This window comes from Hordeum vulgare, chromosome 3H (genome assembly GCF_904849725.1).
Source record: "Hordeum vulgare subsp. vulgare chromosome 3H, MorexV3_pseudomolecules_assembly, whole genome shotgun sequence".
NCBI lineage: Eukaryota > Viridiplantae > Streptophyta > Magnoliopsida > Poales > Poaceae > Hordeum > Hordeum vulgare.
Window position 1 is genome coordinate 419,641,064 of NC_058520.1, and position 9,707 is coordinate 419,650,770.

A 9,707-nucleotide genomic window follows, 5' to 3' on the forward strand; every position below is an offset into this window, starting at 1 on the left:
GGTGCAGCCCTACCTCTCTCTTCCTCCTCCTCCGCAGCGCTTGGCGAAGCCTTGTCAGAGAACCACATAGCTCCACCGTCACCACGTTGTCGTGCTGCCGGAGCTCTCCCTCAACTTCTCCTCTCTCCTTACTGGATCAAGAAGGAGTATACGTCACCAAGCTGTACATGTGTTGAACGCGGAGGCACCATCGTTTGTTGCATAGATCGGAATCTACCACGATCTGAATCGCTGCGAGTACGACTCCATCAACCGCGTTCTAGCAACGCTTCCGCTTATCGATCATCAAAGGTATGAAGATGCTCTACTCCTTTGCTCGTTGTTGGTTTCTCCATAGATAGATCCTTGTATGGCGTAGGAAATTTTTGAAATTACTATGATCCCCAACAGGTGTATATGATGGACACTTCTTCACACTAATATGGTGGTGTATATAGTGGATACTCCCGCACACTCATATTACGGTCGTCGGTGTTGGTCGCTCCTCCCTTCGTTCCTGCGTGCATGACCAAAATGTATAACACATGGGAAAGAAGGAGGAAGCGACCTCCACAACAACAGTCGGGATTCTGCCTCTGTGATATTACTACCGTCGGTGCCGGTCGCTCCTCCCTTTGTTCCCGCGTGCATTACCAAATGTCTAGCACATGGGAAAGAAGGAGGAAGCGCCCGCCACGACAATAGTCGGGATTGTTCCTCTCTAATGTTACGGCCGTTAGTGGTTGTTTCTCGTGCCTTCATTCGAGTATGCATTACAAAAATGTCTAGCACATGGGAATGAAGGAGGAACCAACATGTATGACAACAATCTGGATTCTTCATCTCTGATATTACGACTGCCAGTGATGGTCTCTCCTCCCTTCGTTCTTGCGTGCATTACCAAAATGTATAGCACACGGGAAATAAGGAGAAAGCCCCATGATAGTAGTCGGGATTCTTCTCTGTGATATTTCGACCATGGGTGATGGTCGCTTCCCCTACTTCTCTCCCACATTTTGCCAATGTATATATCGCGAGTAAAAGAAGAGGAAGTGACCCGCACGATAACAGTATGTACTCTTCCTTCAAGAACAGACTCAAAGGCACACAAGGTGCTCCAATAGACTGAAAGTCGAGTGTAAGCATCACTCAACTAATATTACATATATCAGTATGGCATATGCCATATGTTTTGCCAGAATTTTGATTGATTCCCGTCCCTGCAAATCCTTGGCGCTTAATATGTCCTGCTTTCAGGAAGAAAAAAATCACACGAACTTTACTAAAAACAGGATATATCGAGCGTCTGAAATTTGTGGGAATAGAAATGAATCAACATTCCGGCAAAAAATGGGCCACTCGGAGGTGTTCCCTACAAAAAAAAATACATATGTCCAAAGAAAGAACCAAAAGTTCTAGCACAAGTCATCCAAAAATTTATAGGACAAGTGTCTCGGGCACTCAATATATCATACTTTATAGCACAAGTCATGCCGAAAATTTGGCATGACCTTTGCTAAAAAGAGGACATACTGAGCGCGTGGAATTTTCTTGAACGGAAATGAATCAACATTCCGGTAAAACATTGGCCACTCGAAGGTGTTCCCTGCAAAACGATACTTCATTTCATCCATCCATATTATCTATATAACAACAAAATAAACTACACAAAACCAATTAAAAGTGCAACAATGCATGATGCATCCATGTATCCATACATCTAACAATCCATCTAATAAAAAACTAAACCTAAAACTAAAGACACAAGAGAGGGAGGCGCTCACGATGGGTGGGGCAAACCGAGGTGCTCGCAGTGGTGTGGGAAAAAGTTTATTTTGGACCCTGAATTTGTAGAGGTTTGGCGAAATGAACCTCCAACTCAAAATCCTTGTCGATTGCACCCTAAACTACGCAATCACGGTCTACAAAGAACCCTGAATTCGTTTGGCAAACCGGGATTGTTCATTTGACCGGGATTGGGCTGCGCTGCGAGGGCACGCGCGAAAATGACTCGGCCAGCCGAGTCAAGCCCATCTCGCTCTCAGACTTCACAATATTTTAAAATGCCACGTACTATTTTTATAATATTTAAATATATTTTGAAATACCATGTACTATTTTTATATTATTTAAATATATTTTAAAATTCCACGTACTATTTTTATAATATCTAAATATATTTTGAAATTACACGTCCTATTTTTATAATATTTAAATATATTTTAAAATGCCATGTACTATTTTTATAACATTTAAATATATTTTGTAATGGCACATACTATTTTTATAATATTTAAATATATTTTAAAATGCCATGTATTGTTTTTATAATATTTAAATATATTTTGTAATGCCACATACTATTTTTATAATATTTAAATATAATTTAAAATGGCACGTACTATTTTTATAATATTTAAATATATTTTGTAATGCCATGTACTATTTTTATAATATTTAAATATATTTGTAATGCCACATACTATTTTTTGAAAAATGGCAGCCTTTTTTTATTAACTTTTTCGCTTTTATAAACTTTTTGTGTTTTTTATTTTTTTAGACCATGCGGCAACCTTTTTTTAGCAGTCTAACCAAAAGAAATAAAATAGGCCGACCCAATGCGCTCCTTGGCCCATCAGCCAGCCGAATCCCGGTTGACATTTCTCATGTAAGCATTTTTGTGTCTGAGGGTTCGATTTAGACCGGGATCTTATAGTTCAGGGTGCAAACGACAAGGATTTGAATTTGAGGGTTTGATTCACCGAACGTCTATGAATTCAGGGTTTAAAATGGACTTTTTTCCAGTGGTCTGCCGACGCGCGCGGGAGGGGCTAGGAAGGGGGCAACACGGGGAGGGCGAGGACGGAGGAGCATCAGAACAGGGGAGGGCAGCGGCACAGGGATGGTTGGGACGGGGGGCACTGGGAGACCAGGGCCGACACGAGGAGGGCAGTCGCATGGGAGGGCTGGCTGGGATGCGGGTGGGCAATCGTGCAGGGAGAGGGCCGGTCGAGACGTACGTGTGGGTGTATGAATGTAAAGAGTGAGAATGATGGAAGATATTGGGGGAGGGAAAGCTATTGAAAATAAACAATACATGCAATCTTATGGCTGGAGGATGCTAGTTAGTGCCCGCCACTTCTAAGTGACGTCGGTTGCACGCCCGCGCGACAATTTTTTGTGTGTGGTGGGCTTAGCTCACTGCCCGCCACAGCCGTTTAATCTAGCACTGGCGAGCGCTAATCAGAACCCGCCACAGCTATGTTTTGTCAAAACCGGACACCCAACCAAAATAACTAGTGGTGTTTGTAAGTCATTGCTCGCCACTGCTAGGTCATATACATGTAGCGAGCGCAAGATAGGACTCTTCACTACTGAATTACGCAAGTCCAACACTTGAGTTTATACATGTGGTTGGCAATCAAGCAGGCCCGCCGCGGCTACACCCTTAGCTGTGGTGGATGGTTCTTACTATCCGTCACTGTTAGTTTCCAAAAATAGAGGTGGCGGGTAACATGACGTGTCTGCCACTAATTTGTGTTTATCTATAAACCCTTTTCCAATAGTGAGCAAAGCCACTTGATGTAATCTCAAGATTGCATATTAATCCATTCACTTTCCTTTGGAGAGGCTTCTCTATGTACACCATTTGGGATGCTAATTCAATAAAATTTAGCGCTCTTTGACGGCTAGAGTTTGCAAATATAAAAACATGATTTACCACTCGTCGGCATCTTCATTTGAATTATAAAATATAGAAGGTCAAACAACTGGGGCTATCTCATCCTGAGCGTTTGAGTACCCTAACCCACTACCCAAACCCGAACCGAACTGAATTACCCGAATTATCGGGTAATACGAGTATCGGGTTAGGGTTCGGTTCTCATTTCGTGGCTATTCGGTTTTTGGGTTATGGTTCGGGTTCTAGATTGAAAAACCCAACATACCCATACTATTCGTATTATTCATACTAGCCAAATTATTCATGCTATTATTACACTTACATGTTACCCATACTAACTAAAATATCCTTACTATCCTAAATACCCATACTATTTAAATTATTCATACCAAAAGTTGATGCGTGCTTCAAATATTTTGGGTTTTATGGGTACCCGAATAACCCAAACCAAAATTTTGGGTAATTTGGGTTCGGGTATATCTTTGGCAGAAAAAAATCGGTTCCCATTTTTCAGTACCCGAACTACCCATAACCCAAACTATGTGAATCAAAAAAACCAAAATACCTGAACACCAAGGCTGAGATCACAGCTAGTTGAGGTTTTACTAGTATCACTAATACCAATATTCTTTTAGGGAATACAAAAGAAAAAGATTGATGTGTATGGATTAGCACTTCGAGTGCGAAGTTATGGTGCTCGAACACCCTGGTACCTTTTTGTTGAAAAATCATATTTAGAAGTTTTAAAAAGTTTAGATATAAGCCTGTGGAAACTTGTATGTGTTCATTTCGGGCCCATAAAATTTTGTTTTAAAAATGTAATTAGTGAGTTATAAAAAAAAAATCCAACCTAACAAAAAAAGGGCCACATTTGAAAATACATATTTATCTTTTCTTTGGGTACATCACGTGTGAAACTAAAATGTTATGAGATATTACAAATATACATAGTATATATGTGGAGATGTGTTTTATACAAAAATCCAAGTATTCTTCCTTGTAGAAACACATTGATTTTTCGAAACGGGCTCCAAGATGCCCGAACACCATTGGCAATCTTCGGTAGCACTTCGTACTATACGTACATGCATTGTTCTGGTTTGCTATAGTATTCTTGTACCCCTCAAAAAAAATGCTACTATACAGTGTTCTTGTGTCATGTTGCTGTACTCCATGAAGGTTGTGTATCAGCCTATGCATGTGTGCTGGGCTGCTAGCTGCCTAACTCGAAGTTCATTGGCCACATTAAAACAAAAACAGTAGATTTGATCGTACGTGCGGTACCAACACAAGCTGTGGGAGGCTCATGTTGCGAAAGCAAGGAGGAGTAGATACTGATGATCATTATTTTCATGATGATGGAGTACATCGACCTCAATCAATTGATCAGAAATTTGGAAATAAACGACACGATCTATCTCACAAGCATGCGATAATAGCTTAAGTTTCGGACTATTAGTAGTAGCCATTCTCCAATACGATGGATGGCCAACGGTCACCAGAGAATAATTAAGCTACATATACCTACTAGAGAAGAAAACTACTGAATCTAAGATCATCATATATAGAGCATCACAATAGTGCGATGTGGAGACGCACGCGGTTTATATATGATGCTATATGAGCACACAGTAGTAGACCCCTCCGTGCTGGAGAGGCTCGACGGTGAGGCCCGCGTCGTCGACGAGGAGCGGCTCGGCGCGTTCGCCGTTGCAGCGGAACAGGACGGCCCCGTCCCCGAAGTAGAGCTTGACGTCGAGGTGCGTGGCCGGGACGCTGCACGCGGCGCTGGTGCCCGCGAAGCACACAACCGCGGCGCCCCTGCCCAACACGCCGGTGCCCGTGGCCCCTGGCCCTGCCGCTGCGCCCGCGAACCCAACATCACCCGCTGGTCCTGGATGCACGCAACACGGTCAAAAGAATGAAAACCGGGAGTGATATTAAGTGCGGCGCAGAGGCGAGTTATTGTTGCCCGTGACTTGCGAGACGGAAGACTACGAGGAAATCCAAGCGCCCAGCCCCAGCCCCAGCCCCAGCAAGCGTGTGTGGCAGTCGGACTGCCAGCCGCACGGTCCATCTAGGTAAAAACGCCCCCGTGTAGTGTAATGTGAAAGGAAGTTTTAAGCGCGCGTGAGCAGGAGGAAATTTGACCGCCATCACCTCAGTCTTTTCAACAGCGTACGTGCGTGCTCCATCCCTCCTTGGCTACACTCTCCCTCCTTCCTATACGTACGCAGTAAAATTCTTCACACGCATCCGCTTCTCTTGATGATAGACAAGTTGCCGTGACAAGACCATACGAAAGAGGCACATTTATGAGCTGTGTGTGGCTTGCGACCACGAAGGGCTTCCCCCCTTTTGGCTCTTACTACTCCACTAATCTGTCAGTATCAGATCAAATTCTACTCCTTTCGCACGTACTACAGGAGTATTTTCCACTTGAATTAGTGCTACCACGCGTGTGCATGACAAGACCAATCTGGTCCTCAACTAAGCAATGTGTTTTCATATATTTGCTTCTAAAAAGTCTCATTTTGGAATCTTATATGGAACCTTATGCTTCCATTCCTTCAAGTCTAGTCTTTTCACGAACATGTGAAAATAGCTCCATGCATGCAATGCACTCATTAATATGGGTACATGCTTACTTGCAACTGCAATATAGCATTAATAATGAATCTACATGTCATGCTATGAGGTTTTTGTCACCATGAAATAGTTCATATATTTGTAACATCCCATCGCGAAAATGCCTCCTTTTCTTTTTGCTCATGGAGTACAGCTCACGAATTTTGGTCTTCCCTAAAGCTGTGACTATTTACAGGTGACAAATTCCACCCATTTTTAGAGCAAAGTCATGCGTGCATGGTGTACAGCTTGGACGGTCAAGATTGTGCATGCACTAGAGAGTTTACATGGTTCAACCTTGTCTCATTTTCGTGCCCAAGTATCAAACTATACGACATATCAACACGTCCTTAATTACGCTAGGATTTATAATTGGGGCCCTAAAGGAAACCGGCACTGCCTCATGCAAGGAAGCATACAAAAAGATTGGACGTGCGTGTATGGGTATACCTAAACAATGGCAATGGGCAAGCTAACATCCAAAAGGAACTGAAATGGAGGCAAAATATTTATTTTTGTTACACAAGAGAAACTTCCCCCCTCTACTAGTCCGTGAAGACATGAACATTTACGTACGGTTGCATACGATAATGTAATCAGAAGGCGTGAATGAACAAATTAAAATCGAAATGGTGTACCAAGATTAAGCACGTTTCATCACATACCTTGCAAGTTACTGTTGTAGCTGACCGCCTCAGTAGTGGTAGTGGTTGCAAATAAACTGGTGAGGCGCCCAGCAGTAGAAGACGCACTTGCAACGGTGACGGCGGCGGAATCCGGCGAAGCAGGAAGAGGCAAAACACCAGCCGCAGAGGCAGCATTCACGGCCGGCGCTGCAGTGACGCCTAAGCCGTATTGTAGCAGTCCCAGCTTCGTCTTCGTGAAGTCCTCGTACGCCTCTTCTTTGGCAACGGAGGTGTTCAAGAACGGGTCACTGTTCTTGCGGAGGCCGAGCTGATCAACGCCGCTAGGCCAGTATTGACCAAGCCCGGCGGCCGAGGCGCTGCTCCTTTGGCCAGTGGTAGTGGGACCTATTGGTGCCACGTCGTTGCAGAGCCCGAAGAGCATGCCGGCGGGAGATGCAACCGGTGGCTGCTGCTCGGCTGGCACGGGGATGTACTGCGCGCCAAGGATGGCGGCGAGCTCCCCCGCCGACAGGCAGTGCCCTTGCGGGTACTGCAGGAAGATCGGCTCGACGTCGGTGGCGACGAACTCGTCCAAATTTGGCGCAGGAACCGGAGCGGACGGCGCGGGCTGGCCTAGGCTGAACTGATAGTCCATCTGCTGGTGGCACGCCGCGGCAAGCGGCGAGAGCAGGTCCATGGCCGCCGTCGCGGACATGGCCTGCGTGGCAGCCGGCTTGAGCGGTTTGCTGGATCCGGACGACCGGTCGGAGGAGGAAGAGGAGGAAGACGTGGGTGCTACCGGCGAGAAGAGCGGAGGCTTGGGCGGATGGAACTGCTTGGGAGGCGGCGTATAGGGCGCGGCGGCGTGCTGGCGTGCTGGCGCGCAGGCCCGGACGGGAGCGGCGCGCGCAGCCGCGTTGCGCAGCTTGTTCTTGGAGCGGGACTTGCGGTTCTGGAACCAGTAGAAGACGTTTGAGTCGCCGACCGGGCCATACTCCTGCAGGCGCATGCGGATGCGGGGGATCTCGTCGCGTGTCGGGTTGATCAAGCCGGAGTTGAAGAGCGTCTCCAGGACCCGGATCTGCTCCGGCCGGGGGTTCCACCGTGGCTTGGTGTCGGTGTTCCTCTCCTGATCAGGACCTGCAACATATATATATATATACACACACTCAGCCAGGAGCTAATCAATTTAACCCCCGTCTCGATGACGATCGATCGATCGATCTTCTATACCTGCAGGCTAGGCTACAAGACAGAACCCTATCTAGCGCATGCACTGCAAGTGATTATGTGCAGGAAACAGTAGCATGCATGCATACCTGAGGAGAAGGGGGACTTGAAGGAGTGGCCGGCGGCGGCGGCGGAGCCGGAGACGAGGGAGGGGGGCGAGCCGGTCATGTCGGGCTGCGACTGCCACACCTGGCTGCCGTGCTTGGAGCGGAACATGCTCGGCCAGTGCTGCTGCTGCTGCCTGCTGTTTGGCGACGCCATGGTAGTGGCACTACTGCTGCCCTTGGTGATGATCTGATCTGATGTTCCTCGATCCCCGTCGCAACACAACGACGACCAGTTAGGTTAGGGTGGAGGGGAGAACGGGGATCGACGAAACGGAGGAGCGAGATGACACCTACGCCCTGCTCAGGTCTGCCTGCGGTTTTCTACTACCCAGCAAAGCAAAGCTGTATACGCATTCTTGCATATTGCTGCCCTCTTATAATGGCCTAACCCAAGCTCAACCACGGCGTGGCAATAAATGGAGTGCTGAAGTAGCTAGCTAGCAGCACCACGACCAGTCCCTCCTACCATGTTTTTTTTTTCTTGGGGATACATGCATGCATGGGACGACGGTCTACGGTAGTGCGGCTAGCTACTCCGTAGCTTGATGGGTTTGCATCAGGAGGGGACTGATGGACGGTTGCCCACCTGTGGCCCACTGATGCCCGATGGGTGCAAGTGCAAGTACTGGAGCGGGCGCGAGCTTGCCCTAGGTATGACAAGCAAGGAAGACACCCAAAACCCATCATGGCTCTGCCCGGCCCCTGCGTTTCTGCCTCCGTTACTGTTTGCGCCCTTTTGCTAGCTTGCGTACATCGTGTTGCTCACCTGGGGCTGGGGATCGCAGGTCAGGTTAAACCCTCTGATCGTCGCATCTGCAGCCTGCAGAAAACGAACGAAACTGTACTTACTCGTTATAATACTCTATATATTTATCTACATGGATGTCGAATTGGAGATTATATATAATAATTTCCAAGAAATTTGCACCACTAGTTCTAAGCATTGATTATGCCCATCTATACTGAGTAGTGTTGGACTGAACGTCCATGTGCTCCAAGTCAATGGAACTTGTGTGTATGTTGCGCACATTACGGGTTTCAAAATATATAGAGATAATTGGTTTTATGACTTTAGTAGGGTGACACTCGGATGGTTTATCTTTAGTTTTTGAAAACACGTGTTTTTGTCCAAACCAATTTTTCGTCTTATATCTTTGTGTTTTAACCGTTTGGCCGTCGTTTTAAAAACTTCATAACAAATTTATACTAACTAAAAAAATGAAAATAAAATATCAAAATATTCGGAAAAAACATTACTTATATGTGCATGTTATTTGCATTCATGACAAAAGTGTTGGGAACTCCCCATATCTATATGAGCTATGAATTTATTATGAAGTTTTCAAAAATGATCGTTAAACTATCAAAGGGCAAAAGCATACAACGTGCAAAGTGGTTCTGGTAGGAATGAGTGTTTTGTAAACCAACCGAGTGTGAACCAACCAGTGGCGGAGC

At 45.9% G+C, this 9,707-nt stretch overlaps 1 protein-coding gene across 2 annotated transcripts; it reads right to left on the bottom strand.

The window, feature by feature from the left end:
• Positions 1-1,072: 1,072 nt before the first annotated feature.
• On the bottom strand, positions 1,073-8,647 carry LOC123444059 (WUSCHEL-related homeobox 7-like). 2 transcript variants are annotated; one of them, XM_045120665.1, is made up of 3 exons: positions 8,235-8,647; positions 6,955-8,055; positions 1,073-1,585 (listed from the first exon to the last, which is right to left on the bottom strand). In XM_045120665.1, exons 1-3 carry the CDS (start codon positions 8,404-8,406, stop codon positions 1,449-1,451), a joined length of 1,410 nt encoding a protein of 469 aa, XP_044976600.1. In that variant the 5' UTR covers positions 8,407-8,647; the 3' UTR covers positions 1,073-1,448. The 2 variants fall into 2 exon arrangements, with proteins under 2 accessions (XP_044976600.1, XP_044976599.1); XM_045120664.1 differs by lacking the exon at positions 1,073-1,585 and adding an exon at positions 4,990-5,555 and having other exon boundaries at positions 8,235-8,637.
• Positions 8,648-9,707: the final 1,060 nt, after the last annotated feature.